This window comes from Hesperophylax consimilis, chromosome 27 (assembly GCF_061612785.1).
Source record: "Hesperophylax consimilis isolate HC1 chromosome 27, BYU_Hcon_1.0, whole genome shotgun sequence".
NCBI classification, from domain to species: domain Eukaryota; kingdom Metazoa; phylum Arthropoda; class Insecta; order Trichoptera; family Limnephilidae; genus Hesperophylax; species Hesperophylax consimilis.
The window spans coordinates 22,628,685-22,643,841 of NC_142862.1; the positions used below are offsets into that span (position 1 = coordinate 22,628,685).

Genomic DNA, 15,157 nt, shown 5'->3' on the forward strand with positions numbered 1-15,157 from the left:
TCATGCTGCACGATTATTTCAGAAAGCCTCTTCGTCGATACTGTTCCTTCTTCCATTCTTGCAGCGTATCCTGCCAATTTTATAAATCTTGTTATTGATGATCTTCAAACAATTGATATACTTAGCACATGTGTACCTAGTCCGCCAGACACAGTATCCTGTATGGCTTCAAATATTGGTCTTTCTGTCAAAAACGTCTAAAATCTTTCACCATTCTTTGTGAGGGTCCAACGACTTAGCCATAGCACTGGTCTGATGACTGTTTCATGGAGACTAAATGATTTGTCTTGTCTATGGAGGAGTCTTGATTTGAAGTGTAGGTGATATTTAAAAACCATAATAACATCCGTCGGCCAGAGTGATTCTCTGATTGTTTCTTGGGTTAAGGGTGTAGAAAGGCATTGTCATCAGAGAGGTTGGAATATATCCTCGCGATTTACAGAACTTCATAATCTGTAAATCGGTGTTCAGATGTTGCTGTGGAGATGTTGATTAAAACTCTAGAATTTGCTGACGGTAAATTTATTGCATGAATAATTTTTACAGAGGATTTTTACAACGGAACTCGCGGTGTAACGACAGTGGGGAGTATTCGGTTAGGACTCTAGATACAGAATGAATTATGCTAGTCACGGTTATCCGCTACTGGTCTAGCAGTGATACCAGTGGTATAAAATATTGTCAAATTAAAGCAGTCCTTCTACAAGAGTCAATTTGGTCGGCGGGTATGGTTACCGCGATATAACCGACACCTCTGCCGTAGATCACCCCGAGTGGTTCGCTATGTTTGATGTGTGACTGACTACTGGAGTCACTCCTGGACATACTGACTCCAGATTCCTGTCCACCCTTTTCCTTTACTTGTTTTTCTTCCTTACCTAACGCAATCTGAAGTATAAACAAACATATTATTGAAAACACACCAATGCTTTCTAAGTACTTATAATAATTTATTCAAGACAGAATAATAAATAAGAGTGTCACTTTAACATTTGTTTACACAGCCGATATCTTTACGATAGTCGCTATCAATTTATTAATCAATCGAACAGTGCCAAAACAAAACCTTGACACCGTTTCAACAATCCGAATAGCCCAGCCATCTGCCATCTGCCAACTCGGGTTATTGATGGGTCAATGCTTCTACACAGCACTTTCTACATAACGGAACCAACGCTTTTCATTGAATTAAATCTTTTGTCACGTGGTGGAACAATTTTAGTGGTGAATGTTAATTGTCACACTCAGCTTCCATGACATGTATAACATTTCAAGAATTTAATCAAACGCCAATCTTTTCTATTGTTTTGAAACTCTTCGCAAATCCTTGCCATTATTAATTTGATAACAAACAACCATTACCCGTAGAGTCAATTGGTTCGCTTTTGGGAACAACTCATACTGTCTCGTAGAAATCGTTGTATCTCCCTTATTCTCATGGTGAGAAATATAATCTGAACGGCGTAAGAAAGAGAAAACACCACGCTTTATATTCAAATCACGAAGTTAACTACAGAAGAATTAAAATTTACAAATGAAACTAAAGGTTCAAATCGCAATTTAAAAACATAATTAAATATTGTGATTTTTTACTATTATGACAATAATGTTTATTTATCTAATAAATTTTGCATTTCTTTTCACGTTATCAGTTATTTTAGTTCAGTGTAAGTATTAACTGTAAACGCGTATTTCATCACCTTTCAAAAACGAAAAGCGGAAAAGCACACAAATTCTTTGATTTTCTGACAGCGTCTTTTCTTAACAGGCCAAGATGTCAAACAAAGCGTCTGTAACCAAGTGGGTCTTCCGACGACCCCATGCATTTTTCTGTTCAATGGGTTTTTAAACCATAGAAATCCAAATTATTCAGTCAATTATTAATGGTAACTTATGTATTTGCGCAGGAATACGTAATACTAAATGAAATGTCAAGTACTTAAGCTAATACAGGATTTTCCAATAAGAGGTGTTATTTTGATATTCAATCGTAAAATATCAATGGTTTCGTTGCTTGTGTGGTACGTAGCGCCGTCTTGTTGAAAGTAAACGTTTTCCAGATCAATACCACCCAATTCCGGCCATAAAAAAATCATTGATCATCTCTAGATAGCGATCCATTCACTGTAACTGTTGCTCCAGCCTCATTTTCTAAAAAGTAAGGTCCAATGACTCCGCCCGACCATAAACTGCACCAAACAGTCACACGTTGAGGATAGAGAGGCTTTTCAACGATAATTCTTGGGTTTTCCGAGCCCCAGATGCGACAATTTTGCTTGTTGACGAAGCCACCGAGGTGGAAATGGGCCTCATCACTCAAGATGATTTGCATTTGATTCACTCAAGTGAATTTTAATAATTTCAATGCGTTGTTGAAGGGTGTATCGTTCCATTTTTAATAATGGTGTAGTCTCTACTTGTCAAATGTTAAAAAATGACGGCTTCAAAAATAACATCTACCAAAATAGCGGGCTATTCAAAATAACACCTCTTACTGGAAAACCCTGTATAAGGAGGATAGTAATATTGCGTACTATGTACCTACTCCCCCACTTGGCTGCGGGATAGTTAAGAAATATAACGGTCAATATGCCAGAGGCCTGATGGGTTAAGAATTTAAATATCCATCTATTCATTGACTTATCTGTGTATTTAGAGACTTGCTAGTGGCCGAGTGAGCGACTGATTTTGAAAAACATCGGGTTTTAACCCAGGCATGACGGGTTCAATCTTCTGCTAGTCTTTCATCATTGTACAAGCAACATTTTTCGCAAATGTCCGCAAGTAGGAGGAATCCTAATATTATAAAAAATGAAAACTGCAAAAAAAAAACACTGTTTTTTTCACATTAGCTCACTCAGGAGACCGTGGGGAAAATAATTTCTCTTAGAGCTTATATCATTTTTGGGGATGCTGTTTGGAGGGTTTTTTAATGAGAAGAATATCTGGGATAGAAAAAGGTATGAATCTGGGGTCAGTGTGTCCAGGAGTGACGAACGCATGAACCATCTCTCCCACTGCGGTGCAAGGCATTGAGTTGAGAGAGTACCACTGGAGAAGTAAAAATATCTCCTTCAACAAGTCTCTCCAAATCCGGCCAACCACACAATAGGTGGTTAAGACCTAGACAACCCTCATCCCATGAACCCGGGCACCCCTGCTAAGTCATAGAAAGTAACAAACCACTTGGGGTGACCAACGGCAGAGGTATTGGTTATCCAATGAAGGATTCCCGGGGCGGTCCCTCCCAAATTGAAACTCCCAAGTTTGACAACTTTCACTGATTACTTTGTTAATCTATAATATTTTCAATATAATTTGACTGAATAAATGCTCTATTGATGTTTGACTTTTACGGCGAGAATTTCAAATAAATTGCATTTCATTTATTTTGTATCTTTATTGTTACAGATAACAAACACATCTCTAGTCTACAAGTTGCGGAGAAGACAAAACAAGAAGGTAACAGAATGCCGACCGAGTGCATCTCCACCAATCCGCTCCAGCGAGAGTTGGCGGACTCCATCATCAGGATGGTGCCATTGGATGAGATCAGGATTCTGCTGGCTTGTGGAGCCAAGGTTAGCCACGTTTGTTTGCTTACTAAATAGATACTATACACAAACTATCATTCAAGAACATAAATATAAGTTGTAAGGAAGGCAAGGCAGAATGCTGACAGGGTGCACGTAAGGCACAAGCCCAGTGCCCCGGGACATAACACGTCGTCTCCGTCAGGGATGGACTTCCGCCTAGGCTCGTGAGGCCCGTCCCAGGGCCCAAAACTAGTGACCACAAAAAGAGTATTAAAAGTCTGTAATACTCCCTAACAATTTTAGCAAGATATTTTTAGCATTTGTGCTATGCAGTTTGCGTATCAACAAGGCGCGTTGTAGGAATGTATTTAGATCAATCATGATTATTAATTGGCCGACAGTGCTGCAGACTGAAAATCAGCTAAAAAATTTGAACAAGATAATCAATTATTAGTGTAATATTACCAATCCCCTGACATAAGTTACCCCAGATAGTTTGCTACGTTTGGTTACTTAGCAGGGGTGCCCGGGTTCATGTTTGATCGGGAGAGACTGGTTGAGACGATAGACTCATCGCCTTCCACCCCAGTGAGAGGGATGGATTCAAACATCCGTCACTCGTGGACACATTGACCCCCCAGATTCCTACCTACCCCTCGTATATCTTTTCATTCTCAGAACTTTCTCTCCTTCCTTTGCCTAAAAAGACTATTCTAACCTAAGGTTAGAAACATAACCTAACTTTTGTGTGTTGTTGTTGTTGCAGGTGAATGAGCCCGTGACCCAGGGTCTGCGGCCGCTCCACTACGCCATCTGGCAGCGGTACGTGGAGGCGACGCGCCTGCTGCTGGTGAGAGGGTGCGATGTCAACGCTAGGGACGACTGCGGATACAGCGCACTGCATCTGTCAGCTGAACACGGGTCAGTGGAATATATTTTTACTATTTATTTGATCACAAATTAACAAAATTAATGGGTAAAAGATGGAACAGTCAGAATTATTCATGAGTGCTCCAATCTCTATACAAGCCATGAAACTTGAAAAATGGTGCAAACTCGCTGAGGGACCTAGTAGGAATATGGTGGTCCCATAAAGTGGCCCTGTGCGGGCGCAATTGGAGCAATCCACTTCGGACACCGACTTGCCAAGGCGCCAAAGAGCGAAGATGTCAAGGCGCTTATAATAACCAACACCTAGTACAGCGCCAGGCGCTGTTTCGCTCGGGGCCGGCCCTGATCCCATAGAGAGGTTACACGGAGGTGATCGAAGAAAAATCTTCCTTCTCACACTTCTTGTATGAAAACGAAAATAACAGGTGATACTAGAATGATGACTTCACATACAACCTCTTTTTGACTATATTAACAGGACACTGTCAATATAGTAGTCCCAAAAAGTCCCTGTACCGTCTGTTTCTATAATATAAAATTTGACTGTAGGTACAACGAGCTGGTTGACATACTCCTGAAGAGTGGAGCTGCAGTGGACTATCGCCCCGAGACAGATGAGGAATTCCCCAGAACCACACTCTGTGATGAACCCCTTCGACTGGCCATCAGAAACAAACACATGGTAAATAACAACACTCATTACAAACTACAATAATAATAAACTCTTCCATTGTAATGACAAAAAATATATATGTATGTTGCACATCACTAGCAAAAACCTAAAAAGTCTAGGACAGAACTATTTGAGAACAATTTGAAGAAGCAGGGTGATGGGGAAGATGTATGAAAATTGCCAAAACCTTCTTAAACTTTTTAAATGACATATTCCTCTCATCAAATACCCAAAAAAAAATCATAATCCATTATAACTGCATTAAAAACATATAGATAAAATTATTATAATTTAAGATTTTCACGGCCAAAAGTATTTTTGTTATTTGTTTTTGGGGTATTATGCCGTGTTGCGCTAACTTCTTCTTTAGCCAACGTTTCGGACAGCATTGCAGTGTCCATCATCAGGGCAGATGTCTTATTTTGCAGTGTCCATCATCAGGGCAAATGTCTTATTTAAATAAGACATCTGCCCTGATGATGGACACTGCAATGCTGTCCGAAACGTTGGCTAAAGAAGAAGTTAGCGCAACACGGCATAATACCCCAAAAACAAATAACAAAAAAAAAATTATTATAGTTCAATATGCACCACTTTGCATGCAAATCATTCAAAAGTTTGCAATACAAGAGGCAATTTCCCCTCATACTGGATTTGGCTTCAATGTCATTCATACAAAATAGTACTAATGTTTTGTCCATGGCTTTTTTGGTCCCTACAAACTCTATAAAATGTACAAGTAGGTAATTTCTCTTTGGCAATCATAGTCATAGACAATAATCTAAAAACTCAAACTCTCCGAAAGAACACATTCAAAATTCTTAGTTTAAAATTGGAATTGTATTATTAGACTCTGTGAGTGGTTCATTTATGCTCTGTGCTGAAAATAGTCCAACCAAGTCGAACTTTCAATAACTTTTGTAAATCGTTTATTAAAAGTTTGAATGTGTTACATTCCTACAAACTCACAGATTAAATAAACATACATTTGAATAATCTAATTTCACTATAATTTGTGAATTTTAGTTTTTATGCATGTAATTTCTAGTACATTTATTTATTTTGAAGTTTTTAGGTTATTTGGAAAAGGTCAGTGTTTTTATTATGTGTGTAACATCAAACTATCGTTTGAACTAGGGAAATGTACATGTTTTTAATTCTTTTACAATGATTTGAGGTGATTTCTCACTAAAACGGCGCTATATAAATTAGCCAAATATCAATTGAACTACATTTATTGTATTTAAATACCAACGTGAAAAATTTTTTTTAGTAACTAAAAAACTAAACCAAATAACCAACCATCACGCCGTTTCCCCCTAGGGGTAGGCAGAGAGGACGGACCGCCAAACAACTAGGTCTTAGCCCACACTCCTTGCCTCTTTCACATTCATACATTGACTCATACATACTCGTCTATTATTCTGACTCTTGGATATGGCCTCACTCGAATATCTGGTTCACTTGATTGTGTCACGTCTTCTTCGGGCATCCCCGACTTTTCTATTCTTCTACCATTCACATTAGCGTCATATTTTCTCCTTACACTCCTTTCTTCGCTCATTCGCTCTACATGCCCAAACCATCTGAGCGTACCTTTGTTAATCTTACATCACCCTTGTATTCTTTGTGGATCTCCACATTTCTTACACGATCATACATGGTTTTACCACACCTACGCTTCGCCTCGATCTCATTTGTACAGCATTCAGTCTACTTTCATCCTTCCTCTGCCAGTTTCATGCCTCACTGTCTTACATCAAGGTACATACCAGCAATCCATTGTTGCCTGCTAGCTTCGCTTCTTTGGACAATTTTTTTTTAGCATCACAATATTCAGTTCTTCGTTACCTTCATTTACCCTTCTTTCAATGTCTTTATCAGCCTTCCCATCTCTCGTAAACATACTTCTCGAATACACAAACTCATCCACCTGCTCCAAGTATTCATCCTTCGCAACTATATTGCACACTGTTTTCGTGTTCTCTCTTTCAAACACCATGACTTTAGAGTTTTCAGTAAATGGCCAAAAAGTGAACAATTGTACTGGACATTGATTGAAAAAAGCTCCAATATCTTTGAGATTACCCCAGTTGGCAATTTTATGTTGTACCACAAATAAAGTCCTATACTATAATATTATTGATTAATGTTTTCAGGAAATAGCTCGCTCTCTCTTGGAACACGGTGCAGACCCCAACAAGCGCTATTTCTTCGGCTCCGAGATCAACCTGGTCAGCGACCCCGAGTACCTGGAGCTACTGCTGACCTTCGGAGCCAACCCTGACTCCAGAGATCGCTCCGGAATGACGCCGTTGATGAAGGCAGCAAGGTTCAGCCAGGTAGGTGGATTTCTTTTTGGAGTTAATTGCAATTTTATGTAAATACAGTCACAGTGAAACTCTTATATCAAATATGTGTACATATTGTTACCTTTAATAATTATTTTCTCCCTTTCCTGGGCTACTTCCATTGCATTGCATCATAGACGACATGCGCTACGTCGGCGGCCTCTGTCCACTGCAGGCTCAGTCCGTACTGGCACAGCCTTCGAACTCACTTTCCATGACTTTATCTGGAGCGGCTCACAGAATTTTTTTCCTCTGGAACTGCCTCCAGTTATTTTACATTATCATTAGACCAGTCAGTGGCTGAGTTGGCATAACGTTTGGGTCCCACCCAGGCGTAGTGCGCTCAATTCCTCGGCTGGCTAAGTCCTCCATCACAACACAAGCAACATTTTCCGCTTACTGTAGCGGTAGTAGGAGATATTCAAATATTGTCAGGTTATTCGCAACTCAGGAATGTTTGTCTTTCTTTAAAAAAAAAATAATTGTATATTTATATAAGTACAGTTCTTTTCTATGCAAAATAAATCCTGCCAACATAATTAAGCAGGTAAATTTAAAATGAGGACAGAGGATTTATTTTGTCGTTCATAATCATATACAACATGTCCATTTGTTTACATTATTGAACAGGATCAATTTTCCTTCATGGGAATGGACTCGGTTCTCCTACTGCTGTACATTTAAAATGAGGACAGAGGATTTATTTTGTCATTCATAATCATATACAACATGTCCATTTGTTTACATTATTGAACAGGATCAATTTTCCTTCAAGGGAATGGACTCAGTTCTCCTACTGCTGAGCCATGGGGCGGATGTCAACGCCATGACGGATGCCCGCCATGACTTCAGAACCGTTTTGCATTACGCCGTACTGTCAGGTAATTATATTTACTTCATTTAAATCAAAGTTAGTCATCTTTAGTATCCTGCAATATCCCTTTATGCACAAATAAACATTAGTTTCACCACTGCGCTGATGACTGCAGAGCTGTGGCCAAACTTTGGCTAAAGGATGAGGAATTATAATTATTAGCACGAAAATCAATTTTTATAATGATAGGCATTATTCGTTTCCAGGAAGCCTGCCAATTGTGAACCTGCTCATAAAGCAGGGGGCCAAGCTGAACTATGAATCAGAAGACCTTGGCAAGCCGAGCCCTTTGGATCTCGCCATCCTCAAGGGAGATATCCCCATCATCCGACTGCTTCTGGAGAGTGGTAAGTAGTCTGTGAAGAACCGCCACGCTTCAATAACAGTTTTATGCAATGCCATTATAGTATACCTACTTTAGACACGTTGTGGCACTCTATAAGAGAAAACAAAGGCACATTAAACTGTCCTAGATTTTAATAAAAACTTTGACTTTCCCGTTATGCACAAATGTAAATTTGGTGTGCCGCATTTTTTGTTGATAATATGAGAATACAAAGTGTCTAAAGAATTTATGCTGTCAGTGGTTTTATGATGTTTTGGGTGACAAGCTGTAAATATTTCCAATCATTCACTAATTAAATTTATATGGATATTTCAGGCGACTAATTATTGCTTATAATAATTTGTTATCCTTTGTGCTATGCATAAAACACCTTGTCTTTAAACATTAGTTTATCATTATAAAAAAATTATAATATTTGACAAGTCAAAATATTTCACCAACAAATGTAGATATAATATGTCTCGACGCCATCTAGTGGGAAATTTAGCACTAACAAAGCCTTTCCTACAAAAATAAAGTTGGTTTTTTACAGGTGAAAAAAATACAATAACCAATAATTGTTGATTGAAGTATTAGTACATATTGAATTATTTGGCGTGTTGGAAAAAAGTCGACATAGCTCAGTGGTCCAGAGCACCTGACCGGACACCAGATGGTGCGGGTTCAATTCCCATCGGCAGCATTTATTTTTACTGGGGAGATATTTTCAATCTGTATAGATATTTCAGGAGACTAATTATTGCTTATAATAATGTTATCCTTTGTGCTATGCATAAAAAACCTTGTCTTATAAACATTAGTTTATCATTATAAAAATATAATTCCCATATTTATTTTGGCTGCTATATTTGTATGATTACAAAGTTCTACCTGAATATATTCTTTATTCCGAGTTATTCCAATAAATTGAATTAAAGTAATTCATTCACAAGGTTTTTACTTTTTTACATACGCACTGCAACAAAGTCCATTTAAAAGCTTTAAATCTAAAAAAAATGTTGAAATACAATAAGTAACTAACACAATATGATTTTGTGTATGTATCCTACAGAGTCCTTCAATATACTGTGTGTATATAAGTACATACAACATTTTTGAAAAGAACTATAATATTTACGATCATTAATGCGCTGATATTTTAATGCTGAATTGTTTTTACCCTTCTAAAAATACCTGTCCAAAGATTTTGTGCATTTCCCAGAGCATAAACAATGTTTTCTTTCAACTACTACTCCTGGCTTAAAGATGTTCCCCAATAACTTCACATGTAAATAAAATCACAAAGTCTATACGACAATCATCCTTCGTGTGATCCTAACACAAGACTCTACGTTGGTATGTCACGTAGAGGGCTTACAACTTTGATGCTTGAATGCAGGGATTTTCTTAAATAATAATGGTTCTACGACTTTAGGTGCAGACGTCAACTATGCCAGTAACATCATCGGTTCCTCGCTGCACGTGGCCTGCTCTGACAGTATTGCCAACCGCATGGAAATACTTAAAGTAAGTATCAATCAACTTACAATCATAAAAAATAATCAAAAATGGCCAACTATCTACTAGTTAGGAGCTAGTATAACTGACTGGTAGGACTAGAACACTGCCACAATTGGATGGCACTATCCAAAGTGCTCATAAATTCAATTCAATCACTTTAAGAGCATTACAAAATAAAATTTCAATTCTTTGCTAAAAGATACATAAGGAAAATAACAAGGGCCTTACTAATAAATGTATTTTAAAACTTAGCCATCCAACAAACAATCATTAATGTATTGTAAATGGTTTTTTATCAGCCGTGCAGGATCCAAAATACGCCCATCATCAAGGGGGTAAATATACAAAAGTAGATTTTATACTAGCAGCAATATAGCTTGCCATCGAAATTCTGCTTCGTAGGGGGGTTTTTTTTAGTGGTATAGAACTTTAAAATTAAATAAAACAATGGCCATAGTATTGGCTTTATTGGATTGATAATTATATGCCATTAGTGTTTAAATATGATTTCGAGGATACAAGCACTGCGGCTGGCCCGAATAAAGCACAATCTGAAGTCTAATTTTCGAGCAGCTGGATCCGTATATCGGCAATAACATGGCGAATGTTAGCTTCCAAGTCGTCCATTGTCTCTGGTTTATTGACACATAGACTAGCGACTTTACATATCCCCACAGAAAATAATTTAAAGAAGATCCATGATTCACATGATCCTGGAGTCCAATTCACAGGTCCATAACACGAAATTATGCGTTCTTCGAATGTGTCCTTCAATAAATTGACTGCGGCGAGCTCTTCCACATTAATGCCATTCAATTGGGGAGCAAAAGTCAGTGTTGTCAATTTGAAAAACAAACCTCTTAAAAAACACCCTTTACATATATGTATATCCAAAGTGATTTTATTTAACGAGATAGCTCTCCCTACGGGCATGACCTTTGGTAAGTTAGTCCGTCAGGTCGGGAGATAAGACGGTTGAAGCTAAACGGTCAAACCCCAAAAGAGCCAGGCTTAGAAACTATTTAATATAGATAGAAACTCACTGAGGGAGCTAGTAAGGCTATTAACAGGACACTGTCATCTTAGGAGACGCATGCAGCTGTTGAAAGTGGAAAGCTGTTGGAAATGTACAGAGAATGAAGAAACACTATTCAATGGAACAATCCAAACCCAAATGGGTGTAAAATCAGTGAAGGATGCATTTTATGAAACTAATACTATACTTATTGTATTCACAGTTGCTTTTGAACCATGGAGCAGACCCGAATCAGCGTGTCTACAGCGACATTGGAGATACGGGATCGCAGCTACGTCCCGTCCTGGCTGAATATTTGGCGAGCAACTCTGACCCTAGCAGTGAGGTGGTCACGCTTCTGCTGAAACATGGAGCTAGGGTGAGTTTACAGTAACTTTTCTATTTAATTGTTTTCACAGCCAGAAAGTTGATGAATGGGCTTAAGCAGGGCCTGTGATACTTTATAAGTCTAACGCATGGGTGATTTTCCTATGCTTCTCTTGCCAAACTCTTTGCCAATGACAAGGTTCCAACCGTTTTCAACTGTCTGGAGCCAGTGAGACTATGATAGCTCTTCCAGAATGGATAAATTAGCTTACCGTTTAGCACCCATAATATGTACAATATTAACCACTTATTTCCCTCTGCAGGTGATCATGAAGACTCAGTTCAGAGACCCTGACGGTATCCTCAACCACCTCCAGAACATTGTATCCCCCGAGAGAGAGCACATCTTCTACGACCTTCTGGATGCCGCGCAATCCTTCGACCTCTGCATGATTAAACGCAACAACACCATTACCCCCGAGCAGAAAGCAGCACTGATTGCCAAGGCATCCAAACCCCTCTCCCTCAAGATGCAACTGCGTCTTTACCTGAGGAATCTTCTCGGAATGATCCTACCGGAGATCATCGATGAACTCGAACTCCCAAAAAGCCTCGGCGAGTATCTGCTGTTTGATACCAGCTAAATGAAGCATTTAAAATTGAATCCAAACGGTATTTTTTATACTGTTTTGGAAGGTTTTAATGAAAGTAGGTCCCTATCATGAATTATTCATTCATAGTGGGTCAGGTGTCAATTATTATCGTTGTCTTTGGTCGGGGAATTTTTTAGACCTGGCAACTTTGTCTATGGAATTCTATTTTGAAAATGTTGGAGTTTCATGTTTCTTTCAACATTGTTTGTTGATTTGAATTTTGAAATAAGATTGCAATTAGTTGTTTCAATATTATTTTGGCTTAATAATTGGCTATTGAATTAATTTGTGTTATAAGCCAAGGTTCGTAGAAAACGTATTTAAGGCAATGCAATACGTAGTAATGCAAAATCATGTGTTTTTGGTTTGAAAATTTTGTCGCCTAGAAATGTTTCAGATGCTTTAATTACATATTGCGAGTAGAATACATCTTGGCCTTTGAAATAATCGAGTAATTTTTAGATAAGTATTTTTATAAGCCCAGAAAAGAATAATGTATAAACCCTATGAAAACTGCTTTAAAGTTCAAAATCTCCTACTTACAAACCCATTTTCGGTTATGGTTTTATTGTATAATGTGGCGATTTAAGTTATTTACAAAATGATCGAAAAACATTTAAATATATGTGCCTGAACATCCACAAAATAAAATAAAAGGCACTTTTTGGCCATGTTTTTTTCTTGCATAAATCAAAGCAGATGGATGGTGTTAAGCGGGAATTTAAGCCTTATCGCCATCTACGTAAGGTGTGTTATTGATAGTGGCTGGATTCAAAATATTACACGACGTAGTGCATCGCCTTAACAATGTTAGTTCATCCAGGTTGTAGAGCGGTGATTGGCTAGAAAGTTGTGACGTAGCAAGAATCCCATTTTCCACTGGGAGATTTTAATATACTGCAACTTAGAATGCATTTGTAATGATTTCTTTATAATCCGTTGGTAATATTATACTAATTCTAATGTTCGACATAAAAGGGAAAATTTCCAGGAATATTTGCAGCGTCACTTATGCATTGATGATGTAGAACCGAGGTTATTTAGTAACGCCTTGTACATAAATTTACAAATTGAATGTCTCATTTAGCAAACTATCATGACAGGGAAAGTGTTGAGAATAATTGTATGTATTCAAAGCGTCGCACATGGTGGTAGGTACTCTCAGCATCGCCTTGGTGAAAGTCGTGAAAGACCACCATTCGAAATCGAAGCGTTGCTTGAAATGGCTTTAGCCGTATTTGGTGACCATATGTGAATAGCCAGGTACTTCCCCACCTTCCTCTTCCCCATTTCCTTCACCGAAAATAAATTCCTCAGGGCCTATGTCACCCTTGAGGGTTCTGTTAAAAACAACATTATATCATCTTTCATTCGACTTCATATATCATTTCAGCGCAATGCGTTAAGTTGGGGCGTCCACGACTTTTTTACTTATTTAATATTATATACCATTGTGAAAGGTGAATGATATCATTTCTTTCGGACTCCAACTGGACTTCGAGCTACGGCACGAGCTTTCGAGCGGCAAGATGCGTTTTTTTCCGATAAGTGCATGAATTAGCAAACCCTGTTAAATACATTTTCTACGAACCTTGGTTATAAGCCATATTATAATACCCAAATAAATATAATTTTTTGATTAGTATTTGAATCATAGATTCTCTATATGCTTGCAAACTCAAATAAATGATTGGGTCAGTGTGTTATTGAAATCATTTTTTTAAATCATACTTGTATATTGCAGAGAAAAATGACTGATGATGTTAAACACCACAGCATTATCTCAAACTAATAATAAAATTTAAAACCTGCCCATAAATAAAAAATATATATCATATTCATTTTTGTTTAAGTTGAAACCTATATATCTGCTTTTGTAGACTGTATATTTTTATAGATGTTAAAAACATTAATTTTAGGTTATTACCTCATTGTACTGATATATTTTTTATACCTATCAAACAAAGAAAAATAAACTCTCTCTAAGATATTAAAAGAGAGATAATATTATAATAATAAAATCATTAAGACATGTGAAAAGATATTAAAAAAAAAGTTTTATATTATAATTAATTAAAAAAATAAATGTTGACAGTGAAAATAATTTGCACCAGTTAAGTTTTTTATTAATGGATTATGTAAGTCAGTCTGTTTTTATTATGTAAAATCCCAACTGTCTGGAACAAGTGGGACTATGACATTCCCAACTGGGTTTGTTGTGATGCTGGAGGAAGCAGGGAGGGGAAGGAGATAGGAGTGGTGAAGGATGGGAACTACCATTTGTTAAAAAGGCTTCAAATTGTCAACGAATGTTAGAGGCCAATATTTTCTTTCTTTCATTGTATTATAATCTCAAATGTTTGTGTATTACGCTTAATGATGACTGTGATTTTTTTTGTTAATGTTTGTGATGAATATTTGAATGTATAAACTATGAACTTGGTGTCAATAAACATTGTATTAAATTAAAGTATGATGTTTTACTACATTTCATGTAATAAAACCTCCCTTCCTATATGCACTGCTAAAATGTTTAACTAGTACCGACTTATATTTCGATCATACGAGGCATATTAAAAACATCAGCTAACATAGCATACGAGTTACCAGTGGTGTGCAACCTATTAACCGTAGTATGACTGTTACAGTAATATATACATACTAGGGAACCTTGATCTAATGGTAGGAACATGAAAGTGAATCAACATTATATGATAATTTACAATTTTATATAAAAATATAAGAACCCAAAATTTTCTCTTGTCAACTTCAACAATCTCAACGAATGGAATAAAACTCAATTTTTGAGTTTATTGACACCAAAATTTTCTCCTGTCAACTTCAACAATCTCAAAATTGAATGTAATAAAAATCAATTTCCTCCTGTCAACTTCAACAATCTCAACGAATGTTGTGACGGACGTACTGCTCCGGGCTCGGCCGCAGTCCCCACGTTAGGATTATAAGATAAATATAGAATTATAGAATAAA

At 37.3% G+C, this 15,157-nt stretch overlaps 1 protein-coding gene across 1 annotated transcript in view; it reads left to right on the forward strand.

Moving 5' to 3' along the window:
• The window catches only part of LOC149410777 (uncharacterized), a 40,375-nt gene extending 25,708 nt beyond the window's left edge, over nt 1-14,667 (forward strand). The window contains exons 2-10 of the mRNA XM_089647830.1: nt 3,412-3,581; nt 4,303-4,457; nt 4,977-5,109; nt 7,260-7,442; nt 8,227-8,332; nt 8,532-8,672; nt 10,086-10,177; nt 11,410-11,565; nt 11,837-14,667. Of these exons, the coding sequence (XP_089503956.1) occupies nt 3,471-3,581; nt 4,303-4,457; nt 4,977-5,109; nt 7,260-7,442; nt 8,227-8,332; nt 8,532-8,672; nt 10,086-10,177; nt 11,410-11,565; nt 11,837-12,157 (1,398 nt within the window). The 5' untranslated portion in view covers nt 3,412-3,470 and the 3' untranslated portion in view covers nt 12,158-14,667. The remainder of the gene's footprint in view (nt 1-3,411; nt 3,582-4,302; nt 4,458-4,976; nt 5,110-7,259; nt 7,443-8,226; nt 8,333-8,531; nt 8,673-10,085; nt 10,178-11,409; nt 11,566-11,836) is intronic.
• Nucleotides 14,668-15,157: the final 490 nt, after the last annotated feature.